Source organism: Lynx canadensis, chromosome B4 (assembly GCF_007474595.2).
Source record: "Lynx canadensis isolate LIC74 chromosome B4, mLynCan4.pri.v2, whole genome shotgun sequence".
In the NCBI taxonomy this organism is placed as follows: Eukaryota; Metazoa; Chordata; class Mammalia; order Carnivora; family Felidae; genus Lynx; species Lynx canadensis.
This window is the reverse complement of record NC_044309.1, coordinates 51,230,968-51,245,815: the sequence shown is the minus strand read 5'-3', so window position 1 is coordinate 51,245,815 and position 14,848 is coordinate 51,230,968. Positions and strand designations below refer to the sequence as shown.

The 14,848-nt window shown below is 33.5% G+C and overlaps 1 protein-coding gene across 4 annotated transcripts in view; it reads right to left on the bottom strand.

Annotated features, from left to right (window-relative positions):
* PIK3C2G (phosphatidylinositol-4-phosphate 3-kinase catalytic subunit type 2 gamma) overlaps window positions 1-14,848 on the bottom strand; it is a 358,133-nt gene that overhangs the window by 218,937 nt on the left and 124,348 nt on the right. For 3 of the 4 annotated variants that reach the window (XM_030322152.1, XM_030322155.1, XM_030322157.1), the window contains 2 exons: window positions 10,336-10,466; window positions 1,976-2,164 (listed from right to left, as the gene is read on the bottom strand). In XM_030322152.1, the coding sequence (XP_030178012.1) occupies window positions 1,976-2,164; window positions 10,336-10,466 (320 nt within the window). The remainder of the gene's footprint in view (window positions 1-1,975; window positions 2,165-10,335; window positions 10,467-14,848) is intronic. The other variant, XM_030322154.1, reaches the window with a different exon arrangement.

Below are 14,848 nucleotides of genomic sequence, written 5' to 3'. Positions count from 1 at the left end.
GTATATACTTTATACATAATGAAATCTGTTTGATGGGAATTCCTGATTCTTGTTATGTCAGAGCAACAACCTATTTACCTCAGAAAAAAGATCAAAAATCTCTGATAAGTTTAAAAATGGGGTATTGAAAAAAAAGATTTTTCTAAGAAATAGTCTATAAACTTTATAAAAAAAGTATTCATCGACACATTTAAATATCTTTAAATAGACCAAGATCTATCTTAGTAAAACAATAATAATCCCCTGCCACCCAATAAAGTGGGCTTATGCTTTAAAACTAGAAAGTTGTTATATTATCTGGTGAAAAATTATGCTTTGGATATTACAGAGATTCATACCTCTATTTTAACTTGACAATTATTATTTTCAAATTTTAATAGTGTTATGAGATATAATTCAAATGTCATGCAATTCACTTAAAGTGTACAGTTCAATGGTTTTTAGCATATTCCCAGAGTTGTGTAACTATAATCACAGAAAGAAACTTCATGTTCATTATCATCAACCCTCTTTTCCCCCAACTCCCTAGACCTAGGCAATCACTAATCTATTTTCTGTATCTATAGATTGCCTATTCTGGACATTTCTTATAAATGGAATAATAAATATGTGGTCTTCTGTGATGGGCTTCCTTCATTAAGAATAATGTTTTCAAGGTTTATTCTTGTTTTAACATGTATTAGTATTCATTCCTTTTTTATTATTGAATAATACTACATTGTATGGATGGGCCACATTTTATTTATCCACAAATTAGTTATTGGCCATGTGAGTTATTCCTTTTTTGTTGTTGTAAATATTGCTGCTCTGAACATTCACATACGAGTTTTTGAGTGAACATGTATTTTATCTTGGATATATCTTAATAGTGGAATTGTTGGGTCATACAGTAACTCAGTGTTTAATATTTAAGGAACTGAAAATTGTTTTCTAAAATGATTGCACCGTTTTACACTCCCACCAGCAATGCATGAGTTTTTCAATTTCTCCACATCCTTGCCAACACTTATTGTTATTTGTCTTTTTGATTTTGATTATAGCCATTCCAGTGAGTATGAAGTGGTATCTCATTGTGGTAGAAAAAGAAAACCCTTTCACCTCCTTTTCCATCCCAGAAGTTTTGGAAAGTACACTAATTTAACATAAATCTAACTATATCAGTTTGAAAAGTCTTTTGCGTCACTCTCTCTTCCACATTTCTCCTCTGTAGGACCTTGAGAGAGAAATCAGAATAGAACTGGTCGCCACAACTCTTCTCTGATTCTAGAGATTACAGACTTTCTTTATGGCATCACTGAACTGATGCTATCAAGACAGATTTAAAAAAGCTCGTCTTGGCTTTTAATATAGAATAGAAGCCAAAAAGAGCTGTTCCCCCAAACTAGAGCCAGCTTCCACACTTGTTCCCATACATTTCTCCCTAACTAAAAAGACATCATTCCTCCACCCCTGATTGCATCCTTGTGTATTTTATTCTGAGAGACTATCTAGAGAATAAATAACATATATTTACATATTATTATAATTTATTCTTATCATTATCATTGGCATATTAATTGTACACCTACTATATGTGGGATATTTTGCCACACTTTGTATACTTCAATAATAAAAGATATGGTCCCAGTTATTCAGGACTTTTTTTCTTTTGAGAGGGGTCAGAGTAGAGAATTTAATTTTTCCCTATTTAATTTTGTTGTTATTTCTGTAAGAGTAATGTAATCTTCATGTAATCTATAATCTTCACACAAGAGACTGTGACCATTACTTATACTTACAGTTTAGCACTGGAGACACAATTATAGCTTAGATTTGTTTAAAATTTGTATTCATAGTTTACTTTTGTCTAAATTTAATATCTATAGCTATTGAAATTGGGAACAACCAGAATACCTATTGAATTAATCATATAGTCCTATTTTTTTCTCTTCAAATTTTCTCATCAGTAAAGCATGATTGTTTTTGCAATTCTTACCTAGAAGTCAGAAGTCCAAGTGCTTCCAAAGGGCAAGAAAATTTCCATCTTCTCAAAATGGTATGCATTTCTGAAACAGTTCTTTCATCCCATCCAGGGGCACTGCCCAAGACCAAAGGAAGGGAGCAGTTTTCATTATTGCAGTAGAAACGATAAAACCATAAGTATCTTCTCTTTTCCTCAGAGAGTCTGCAAAACCATTGGAAACTGTAATTTGTTGGAGTTTGCTCCACTAAAAATGTTACAGAACAAAATTTTACTCAGTGCTTTGACTTTTATTTTACTTTACTTTGGAAAACAAGTTCTTTACTTTCTTGGAACAATTTGAGAGTTTATTAGCTTACTTCCCTAACTTTGTTCTTTTATAGAAAAATAAAATAGACTTCAGATAATTCATATTTATTTTTTCCTTTCTTTGTCACTTAAAAAACAACAACAACAACAACGTCATTTTGGTTAACAAAATCTATGCCTCCTTTAGGGCTGACCAAGTTTTATCTGAATCCTGCAACGTGTACTACTTAGAACAGAGGTAATCTCTTACCTTCTTTACAAATTAATTTAGACCCAAATGGGCCCGTGAAGAAATGTCATCTTTTAAAGACGATATTCCTTCATCTCAAAGCAAGTTTCATCAGAGTTCAGAAAACTCTGCTCTAAACTTTGAAAACAAAGCAACTCAATTCATCCCTGGATTTGGGCTTTAAATTCTCATATTTAGCTGGAAGTTTGGAGTTAAAACACCAGTGAATAGGATTTATTTAAATGCCCAAGTGTTTCCCCCTGGAGAATGGTTCCAAACAGAAGATCGAAATCTAGGACTAGGGCCATTGACTTGCTGACAGTTTATCATGTTTTGCTCACACTTCAGCAGAAGCATTCAGAACCACAGTTCAACTGGAGGACAGCATGTCTCACATGACAATGACAGCTTTTGAACACTGTCTCCTCCAAACTGACAATGCTGCTTAGCTTAAGTTAGCTAAAACTTCCAATAAGGATAATGAGAAATATTAAAATGTCTTAAAGGCTTACATTTCTCTACATTTTTAAAAGCCATCTTCATCTACAAAATAAAAGGGATGGATTATAGAGATTTTTAAAGTATGTTTTGGGCTCCTGTCCTGTTTTGTCACTACCTTCCCCACCAGAGAGTGAGTGCTCAGAAGAAAAAATGCCACGACAAAGTTATTACTAAATTATTATTGAAACAAATTATTTTGCTCTGATTAAGTTTCTTTTTCCCCAATATTGAACAAGACATATTTGTTTTACTTTCTTTTATTGAAGCATAATTTACATCAAAAGGAATGCACACACGCAGTTCAATAAATTTTAACAAATGCATGTACTGAATGAAAACCACATTCCTTTCAAGATAAAGTTTTCTCAAGCAAACAAACAGAAGCAAGCACTGGTAGGATTTCTTTCACTCTAGATTAATATTGCCTACTTTAGAACTTCATACAAATTGAATCATAGAGTAAATGCTTTTATTTATAGCCTCTCTCATTCAGTATAATGTTTTAAAGTTATCCATATTATTGAGTGTATTAGTAGTCCAGAAATTTTAATTAATGAGTATTATTCTTTTATATGAATACACCACAGTTTGCTTATCCATTCTCCTGATAGACATTTGAATTTCCTGCTTGGGGATATTATGAGTAAAGATGCTATAAACATTCGTGTGCATGTATTAGATTGGATAGATTTTTCATTTCTCCTAGGAAGTTCCTAGGAGGGGGATGACTGGGTTTTATGTCAGGTGTCTGTCTACCTTTAAAAAAAACTATTTTCTGAAAATGTTTGTAAAATTGTACATTATTATATGCCGAGTATGATAGTTCCAATTATACCACATTCTTGCCAACACTTGATTTTGCCCATTTCAAGATACTATCATTTTAAGGGGTGCATAGTGGCGTCTATATCACTAATTTGGGGAGAATTAGAATTGTCATCTTAACAATAGGGAGTATTCTAATCAATGATATGATATAACCTTTTCTTTCATTTCTCTTAGCAAAGTTTTATACTTTTTAGTGTAGAGGTTTTGATGTAAATTGAACTTTAAAACAAAATTTTTCTGTTTTTCACTGAAATACAATTGCATTTTGTACATTGATTGCTGAATTCAATCAATTGATTGTTGAATGCAACAATGCAATTGATTGTTGAATGCTATGATTTTACTTAATCATGTTATCTGAAAAGAGAGGAAGTTTTATTTCCTTCTTTCCCAGTTTTAAACATTTATTTTTCTTACCATAGTGCACTGGCTAGGACTTCCAATACAACATTGAGGAGAAATATTTAGATAGATAACCTTGCTTTCCCATCAGAGGAAGGGGGAAAACATTCATTCTTGCACCATTTAATATGATGTTGACTTTAGATTTTTTCCATTGATCTAGATTTAACTCAGGATTTTAAAGTTGAGAAAGTTCCATTCTATTCCTGGTTTCATGAGTTTTTATTATGAATGAGTGTTAAATTTTATCAATTGTTTTCTTCCCTAAATCTATCAAGATGATATAAATTCCTTACATATCTTTTTCCATTTTTAAAATTTTAATCTAAGTGAATCCTTATATTTAAAACATATGACTGTAAACAGAATAAAGTTTTATACTGCTTTTGTAATGTAGGTGACAATTTCTTGCTTTAAGTTAGAGTTTTTATTCTATTTATATTTAACATAACATGGATATAATTGGTTTGATTCTACCACATTGCTATTAGTTTGTTGTTGTTCAAATCATTTCTTTGTCCCATTTCCCTTTTTTTTTCCTGTCTTCTTTTCAATTTTTTCTTGGTATTTCATTTTTGTTTTCTTCTTAGCCTGTAAATGTGCACTTAAAATTTGGGGGTGTAGTTCTCTAGAGATTTCAGTATTATCTTTCAGTATATCACAGCCAACAGTTGATAAATATTATACTGCCCTATGTATAAGAACCTTAAAACAGTATGTTTCCATTCTTCTATTTCTCATTTTTATTACAGTTGTTACACATTTTAATTTTATATATTATTAAATTTTTTGTCATATTTATTTTTGAGAGAGAGAGAGAGAACAAAGAGAGAGAGAGAGAGAGAGAGAGAGAGAGAGAGAGAGAGAGACAGGGCATGAGCAGGGGAGGGGCAGAGAGAGAGGGAGACACAGAATCTGAAGCAGGCTCCAGCCTCTGAGCTGTCAGCACAGAGCCGGACACGGGCTCAAATCCATGAACCATGAGATCATGACCTGAGCTGAAGTTGGACACTTAACCAACTGAGCCACCCAGGTGCCCCTTAATTTTATATATTATAAATGCAGCAATACATTATATATGTATATAGTTATAAAAATATAATTAATTTTTTTATATATATGAAATTTATTGACAAATTGGTTTCCATACAACACCCAGTGCTCATCCCAAAAGGTGCCCTCCTCAATACCCATCACCCACCCTCCCCTCCCTCCCACCCCCCATCAACCCTCAGTTTGTTCTCAGTTTTTAACAGTCTCTTATGCTTTGGCTCTCTCCCACTCTAAACTCAACAGGAACCCATGGGGGAGGGGAAGGAAAAAAATATATAATTAATTATTTTTTAAAGAAATTGTTAAATATGTAAGTAAAGGTAATTTTATTTCCTACCTATTTTCCCTTTATGATGCTTTTCATTTATTCTTATAGTTGGAGCTTCATCTAGTTATCATTTTCTTTCAGCTGGTAGTATTTCCTTTAAGATTTCTATGGTACAGATAAGCTGATCATAAACAAATTCAGCTGTGTTTAACTGAAAATGTTTTCATTCTGCCTTCACTTTTGAAATATAATTTTACTGGTTATAGAATTCTAAGTTGATAGATTTTCTTTTGCCCTTCCTAGATATAAGATAATATTCTACTATCTTTCAGCTTCCATTGTTTTTGATGAGAAATATGCAATTCATATTATGGTTGTTCCCTGTATGGAATTTGTTCGTTTTCTCTAATGCTTTAAAAAATTTTTTTTAAGTTTATGTATTTATTTTGAAAGAGAGAGAGAGAGAGCATGCACACAGGGGAAGGGCAGAAAGAGAGGGAGAGAGAGAATCCCAAGCATCTAATCCATGCTGGCAGTGAGGAGCCTGATACAGGGCTCCAACTCATGAACAATGAAATCATGACCTGAGCTGAAATCAACAGTCAAACACTTAACTGACTGGGCCACCCAGTGCCCCTAAAAATTTTTATCATATGTTCAGTTTTTAGAAATTTGACTATAATATGGGTATGCATGTGTACTTGATTGGGAGTTGTTAAGTCTCTTATATCTGTGGGTTGAATTTTATATTTTTCATTTTAATTAATTTACTTATTTTTTCTGTGGTTTCAGTTTTAAAACAAATCTGTAAAATTTTGACTATTATCACCTTTTCTTTTTGCCTTCATCTTTCTCTCCACTCCTGTGTGTCTAATACATATATTGTCAGTCTAACAGGTCACAAGAATCAATCACTCCTTTTAGGATTATTTTTTTCTGTACTTCAACATGGCTAATTTTCTATTGCCCTCTCTTCAAGCTCACTGTTGTTTTTTTATTATGAAATCTATTAAGTCTTTCCAGTAATTTTTTAAAAAGTTAGATATTGTGTTTTTTCCAGCTTTTAAATTTATTTTTTTACTGAGATTTCATTTGTTCAACCATATACATCTTGTTTTTTGGAAATCCATAGATGTCTTTATAACAGTTGTGTTGAAATCATTTTCTACTAATTTTAAAATATCTGGATTTGTTTCTGTTAATTGCTTCCTCCTATCCCAGGCTATGATTATATATTCTGGAGTCTTCCTATGTCTAGCAATTATTGATTTTATGTTAAATATTTAAAATGTTCCATTTTTGAGAGTCTGCATTTTGCCATCTTTTGGGTGTTGAATGTCTCAATTTTTTTAGTAGGCAGTTCAAGTACTAGCAGATGAGCTTCAGCCTTTTGAGACTTGTTTTTATAATATGTTAGGTTGGGCGTAGCATAGTTTTTAATCTTGGGCTAAAGTACACTTACTCCTAATATGCATCCTTCTGGCTTCTTTATTGAATGCTTGAGGTGTTCTGGGATCTTTCTTCATTCTTATTGGCCAATATTTCTATGTCTCCCAGCATTGTGCAATCTGTGGAATCTGTATCTATTTCACTTCTCCCTGTGGTGGTTCCTTTGCAGGCCCTGCAAACTCTCTACCTGCTCATGAGTAGCTTAGTACTCAGTTACATATTTCTGTAGCTCTTATCCTATACATCTTCCTTCTCTTTACTATTACACACTAGAAATTCCAGCTGCCTCAGCATCATTAAAATCTGATCTCTGCCCACTTTTTTTTTTCTTTTTTAAATCTCAGCAAGACCTCTTCTTTGATTATGGCTCCCAGAGCCATAATGTAGAAAGTGCCTCTAGGCTGAAAACCACTTTATTCATGAGCTCACCTCAAGCCCTGTCCAATTTCTGAAATCAGTTATTTCATATGTATTTTCTTGTGTCATATTCCTTTAAGTTAGGAGGATAGGTGCATTTCATGGCTAGAAGTGGAAGCATTAATTTCTTTCAAAACAAATATTTTCCTATCTTTTTTTCTAGAATCTTCTTCATACTAGAAACATTCTTTTACTTGTCATCAAGAATATATATTATTTTAGGGGTGCTGGGGTGGCTCAGTAGGTTAAGCCTCTGACTCTTGCTTTTGGCTCAGGTCATGATCTCGCAGTGTATGGGTCTGAGCCTCGTGTCAGGCTCTGAGCGCTGACCATGAGGGAGTCTGCTTGGGTTCTTCCTCTCTCCCTTTTTCTCCACCCCTCCCCTACTCACGCTCTGTCTCTCTTAAAATAAATAAAAACAAAACCTTTTAAAAATATATATATATTTTAAAATTTTTACAAATATTGTAAGTACATTTTCATTGAATTTCATTGAGTCTGAACTTCCTGACTCTGATTACATTTGATCAATTTGAAAGAAGGAATAATTGTCATCAACTAAATGACAAAATGTGGTATTTTGAAACAAGTAAATCTGATTCTTTTTTTTAAGTGAATCTGATTGTAACACAAGTTTTATCAAATTGAAGTCTGTTCTTTTTCAGAATCCAGAATAAAATTGTCCTGTATTGAGCTTAATAATTGTATTTGAGTAAGTGAAACAGAGGAAAATGTTGCTTGTTTTATGTGTAAATTATTAATTTAAGTAGAAACTGAGGACTGAAACAAGTTGAGATTCACTGGGGTAAATTTAAAAACACAAACTCCCAATATTTAAAGGAAGTTACTGTCATTATTTGTTGCTTTGATGTCTTTTTGTTTGAATATATTTAAAATTTCAAAGCATGGCATCTTTTTCATATTTAAAAAATCCCCAATTAAAAATATATTAGTCTGATATGTGACACATTTGTTAAATGTCATCTTTTATATTTTTGAGTAAGTGGTAGGAAAAGATGCTTCACCTAGTTGACAGTAGTTTAGTATAACAATGGATTATCAAAATGTATCATAAGGACTATGAGAATGTCCATCATTTACAACCCTTAAGGTAACTTTTTATATCAGATACTATGTGAGGGAACTTTATTCATTATAACATTTATTTTACAAGTAGTATTTAAAACAATTTTTCTTAATGTTTATTTATTTTTGAGAGACAGAGACAAAGAATAAGCAGGGGAGGGGCAGAGAGAGACACACACACAGAATCCGAAGCAGGCTCCAGGCTCTGAGCTGTCAGCACAGAGCTCAATCTGGGGCTCAAAACCACGAACTGTGAGATCATGACCTGAGCTGAAGTCTGATGCTTAACCGACTGAGCCACCCAGGCACTACTGCAGTATTTTTAAGCACAGCGTACAGTACTGGAAATATAGTGACAAACAAGATAAATGGGTTTCTTGCTCTCTCAATTCTTACAATTTAATGAGGAAGATAAGGAAAAAATGCATTAATGAAGAAGATGACAATAGATTGTGTTATGTGTGATGATAAAAGGTAATAAGGTAGAGAGTAAAGAGAAAAAGGTCACTAGATAGGGGAGTCAAAGAACTCTTTGAGAATATCACAGTTCAGTGCACACCTGACCTACAGAATGAGATGACTCAGTCCTGTGGAGAACTGAAGAAGGAATATTTCAGGTAAAGGGAACAACAAATGAAAAGGCCCTGCGACGGGAAGTACATGGAGACTGATGTCACTGGCTTGAGGAAAAAAGTATTACAAAGTGAAATTAGAAATCAGGGCAGCAATAAGATTCTCCAAAACAACTCTTGATCATACTGAACACTTCAGTCTGAAATGGCCCAAACTTATTCCTTCTCCAGAAAATGACTCTAACATCTGCCCATTCAATTTTTCAAAACTTTGGATCCTCTATTGACTTAACTTGATTTCTTGCTTTCTCAGTTGGCTTATCCCCTAATTGCTATTACTCATCAAGTCATGTCTTCTCAACTTGCAAAACACGTCTCCCAAATCTAGTCATTTCTAACAATGTCCGTTGTCATCACCCTAGTCTTAACCACCATGACCTCTTGCTTTAAAAAATTATATCAACCTTCTTGCTCTACTGCTTCCATTCTTTCTTTCTCTACAATACATTCTTCAACTTGTGGTACAAAGATCACTCAAAAAGATTATTTAGATCACATTACTCTCTTGTTCAAAATATTTAAACAATTTCTTATTCTTGGAATAAAAAGCTTTATCACATTATATATCACCACAGTATATACTTAAAAAGTTACTTCTTAAGTTTTATGCTTTTGCATGCTATTAATGAGCACCATCAGTGATGGATTAGATTACCAAGTAGAAAATACCAATATCACTAGTTCTCTTATAGTTCTTCCCGGGATTTGATATCATTTTTCAGAGAATGAGTGCTTGACAAAATTTAAGTACACATTAGCCACTAATTTAGTACTATTAAAACATGATTTATATCTATTCTTTTTAAATATGCATAAAAATTAAATGTTGCTTTTTCCAATCTACTAAAACAACTTTCTACTCAGTTGAAGGATGGTTGAGCAATGGTTTATCATTGTTAAACACTGAAATATATCTAATCAGTCCCTGCTTTGTTGTACCAAACTAAATGATTTCCAATCTTTTTATTCATCCTTTGACTGAAGTTAAAGTTGCTAAATGCCATGGGAGAAAAATCTTTAAAAAACATAAAAATTCTAATTTGGCTCCTAAACATTAATTGATCATCCAACAGGTGTCACTTTAGAAAATGAAAGGAGTTTTGTTAGAAGGTTCACTCTTTAAAGATACCAGTGCTTCCAATATGGTTGTTGGTATTATGAACATCAGGCAAAATTCACTCACAAGACCTGGGTCACTTACAGTAAGGGAGACTGTTTCTGTGAAAGTCTGGAAATATGTTTTAAACACTCTTTTGGTGGTTCTTCTGGTTTACTTCTATTCTCTTCAGAATCAAGTTTCATATACTCCCACTCAGTAGCTGGAAAAGCAATCTGAAATAAAAAAAAAAAAAAGATTTGTCATGTATTGAATACCTCAAAATGCACCATTAATTAATTTCTATCTTAGGTTTTGTAGAAACTAAAGGAAAATTCCTATGTGTCTGTGCTCTTTATTACTTAAAAATTGTATAAAAGAATCATTAGGGTTTGAACTTGGTATAAAATAGACATGGTATTTGGAAAATACTCAATTATTTATATAAATGTTAAAATTAGTAATCTGTAATGTTGTGTGTGAGAAAAATGAGAAAAATATAAGAATATTTGAGTTTCATAAATTTAAATATTATGTTTTTTGTTTAATGCTGAAATTATCCTTTCTACATTTCAGTATCAAATGTGTTTCTATTATTAAATGATAAAAATTGCAAATGGTAATTATAGATTTTCATGTAAACACCTGGGAATAGAAAAATAATTACTTTATGTTGGTTTCTTCCTCAGGAATCTACAGGGCTATGAACGACTCTGTAGACATGTAATCTCTGGTAAAGATCTGTTTTGCAAGTGTATAACCAAATAGAGTATTTTTGCTCTGGCTCTATCATTTAGCTTTATAGATAGGGCTAGAATTCAGGCCTTTTTTTGGGCAGAATATGCTTTCCATTAAATCATGTTTCAGTGAAAATATGATTCTAGTAAATAAAAAAAACAGTTAACAAAATATACAGTTTCAAATTATGTAAATAAGCTAGATATTTTAGTGCTCCATATGTGTGTTTAATGTTTTAATACATTTTTTTCATATTGAAAAATGTAAATAATTTTTCTTTGCTGAACTACATTCGTTTGGGATCTCAGAGAAAATTGAGGAACACTATAAGGTAGACTGTAGGATATAGTTTGAAATACAGTTGAATCTATTTGGGTTATTTACTAGAAAAAAGTTTTAGCAATTTTATAACCTCTACAATTTGTTGCTACATAAGTTTTTGGTATAATTTGTGTTATACTGTACGACTTATTACTCCAACATGATAAAAGAACTAAGTAACAGAAAAATAATATTATAATAAATTCTGCCTCTTGAAAAAAAAAGATTAATTTGGGTGTCTTAGAGAGAAGTAACTCTAATATTAGCAGGCTGCAAGTTACTCTTTGCATGCCCAAATATTTTTAAACACATGAAATAAAAATACTAGAAATCAGGGCACCTGGGTGGTTTAGTCAGTTAAGTGTCTGACTCTTGATTTCAGCTCAGGTCATGATCTCATGGTTCGTGAGATCAAGCCCCCTGTCAGGCTCGGTACTGACAGCACGGAGCCTTGGAATTCTCACTCTCCCTCTCTCTCTGCCTCTCCCCTGCTCACATGCACTCTCTCTCTCTCTCTCTCAAAATAAATAAATAAACTTAAAAAAATACTGGAAATAGTATTTGATGAGCTAGTTCCATTTCATGTTGGTTTTAAGTAGAGGGCAGGGTGGGTGAGGAAACTAAAGCTATTGGATGAAAATATAGAAATATCCCTTTGCACAAATATATAATAAATTATTTGATATATTTCACTTACAAATTTTAAATTTCTGATATATGAGTGACACCTTATACAAATTGCATTATCTCATATGTTATGAAGATAAAATTACTGGTTCTTGAGCCACTGATAGAAAATATTAGAATTTCTCTCAGATGACGTTTGTTCTAATTTTTCACAGAAGTGAAGTTCCCCTAAAGTGTATGTCATTATATTTGCTCTAGAATTTTTTTGGGGTACCACGGATTATGGAGGATATAAAAAGTATCCTCACCTTCAGAGAACTTAAAGCCTAATTAAGAAGACTCTGGTCTTCTTCTGTGATTATGATTAATTAAGCCTGCCTTTGGTCTCAAAATTATTTTTAATGGAGTAATCCCGGAGATCTCAAATGTCTCCATTGCATGTGCCATGATACCTATTTGTTACATTCCTGCCTCAAGCATTGAGGATATACTCCTGATTTCAAGAACAATAACAACAAAAAATTATGAGGCTCTTTCTTCTGGGGTATGGGAAAATATTCAGACCTGATCATCAACCCTCTGATTCACACCTCCTTATATATTTGGATATTGGTTTCTTGTGTTTGGTTTATCTATCTTGTTTCACTTCCTCTCCTCATCTTTCTTCATTTACACTTGACCACCATGGTTCCTACTATGATTTCATGACTTGGAATGCCTTGAAGGAGCTTCTGTGAATGTCCCTAGCATCCATGGCCATAGGTGCCCATGGGCCTAGCATGGGGCCCCATGATTCTGTCAGCTTGTTCAAAGAACTACTCTCTAGACTGTAGATGTATTTTGGATTTTATAAGGCACACAACTATTAGACCAGAAGGGCTATAGTAGTTCAGGGGCAAGAAAGCATACCTACCAACTGGATGGCAGTTTTGGTAAGTCTTAAGGAAGGAGTTGTAAAAGAGGGACACATAAGACACTTCAGCAGAGATGGTAAAGAAAAACAAAACAAACAAATCTCTGATACATTAGGATGCAAATGTACTGTGTTCAAAGGACTCATATCAATAATAAGAATGTTGCCTCCCCCTAACATTGTTGATAATGAAAAGCAAGCCTGTAATAAAATGTTAGGTAAAGTAAAATACTTTGGGTGAGTGAATAAGGAAGAACTGGTTAAGAAGAAGGCCACTTAGGGGTGCCTGGATGCTCCACCAGTTAAGTGTCTGACTTGATTTTGGATTAGGTCATGATCTTACGTAGATTGAGCCCTGCATCAGGCTCCCTGTAGTGACAGTGCAGAGCCTGCTTGGGACTCTCTCTCTCCCTCTCTCTCTCTCTCTGCCCCTTCCCCACTCATGCTTCTGTCTCTCTTTTTCAAAATAAATAAATAAACTTAGAAAAAAGAAGAAGAAGGCCACTTACATAAAAGGCCAGATACACTCTAGTATCTTTAAAGAGTGAACCTTCTAACAAAAACTCCTTTCATTTTCTAAAGTGACACCTGTTGGATGATCAATTAATGTTTAGGAGCCCAAATTAGAAGGCCACTTACATACACTCTAGTATCTGGATTCTAATCAGCGGACCAAAGTGTTAAGTTTAGAAACATCTGTAGATTGGGTTATTATAGCGATCAGAGGTATAGATGCACAGCATCAATTTTAGAAATATTAGATATCAGGTACTATGCTGGATTCTGGGGATAAAACACTCAATGCTTTCAGAAATCAAGAAGTCAATAGGAAAAACAAGTCAATGAGAAAGAAATATGTGGCCCATGTGTTGAAAAAAATCTTATTGGTTATTATGTGAACACAGAGGAAGGGCACTTAACCCCACTTGGGGTAGATAAACAGAGGAAAGCATGTGGGAGATATTCCTATGGAAGGGCCGTGTGGATTCTAAAAGATGAATATTAATTACACAAAGTCAGAGGAGGGGTGGGCAGTGGATGGTGAAACGAAGAGGGAGGGCACACTGCAAGAGGAAACCGTATTTGTAAATGCACATAAGCTAAAAGCAGGACAGTGCATGTCAGAAACAACATTTTCAAAGTTGCTGGAGCTTGAAGTGTCAGACAAGGAATGGTAAGAAAAACAATGTGTGTGTGGGGGGGGTCATACTGTAAAGCATGACTTAATTCTCTAGGTAGTGTTCAGTTATTGAAGAGTATAAATATAAGAGTAGCAGGTTCAAATTTAAGTTTTAGAAGGATCACATATGGATTCTGATTGAAAGAATGACAAAGCTAAAGGCAAAGAAACCAGCTAAACTGTTGTAACCTAGGAGGGAATTTCTGAACTAGGGCAGATGTGGCAAATTGAGAGGATACACTTGGGGAACATATGGGCGATAAATTGGCAGGATACAGTATATACTGAATGAGTAGGGATAAACAAGGAGGAGGCAAATGAAAGAAGTGAGGGTATATGGGGGACATAAACATAAATAATTCAGGGGTGAAAGTAATTTGGAGAGGAAGGTGAGCTCAGTTTGGGATATGTTGTCTTTGAAGCTGTCTACGGAATATTCAGTTGGGAGTTTTAGCAGGTATATGGCCATATTTGCCTGAAGCTTGTGGTGTGAAAGAACCTGAACTAGAGATAGACTAAGAAATGAACCTGGATACATACTGTGAACAAAACCTTAGTAATGAATGAAAGCTAGCAATTCCAGTGCTATGTATGTGTATGTGTGTTGTATATGTATATGTATATGTATATGTGTGTGTGTGTATATATATATATATATATATATATATATATCTCCAAGATAAATGAAAACATATTCTCTACACACAAACTTGTACACGAATGTTCACAGTAGTGCTATCTTAATAGTCAAAAGGTAGAAACAATCTAAATGCATATCAACTAATGAATGGATAAATGAAGTGTAGTATGTCCATACAATATAATATTATTCAATAACA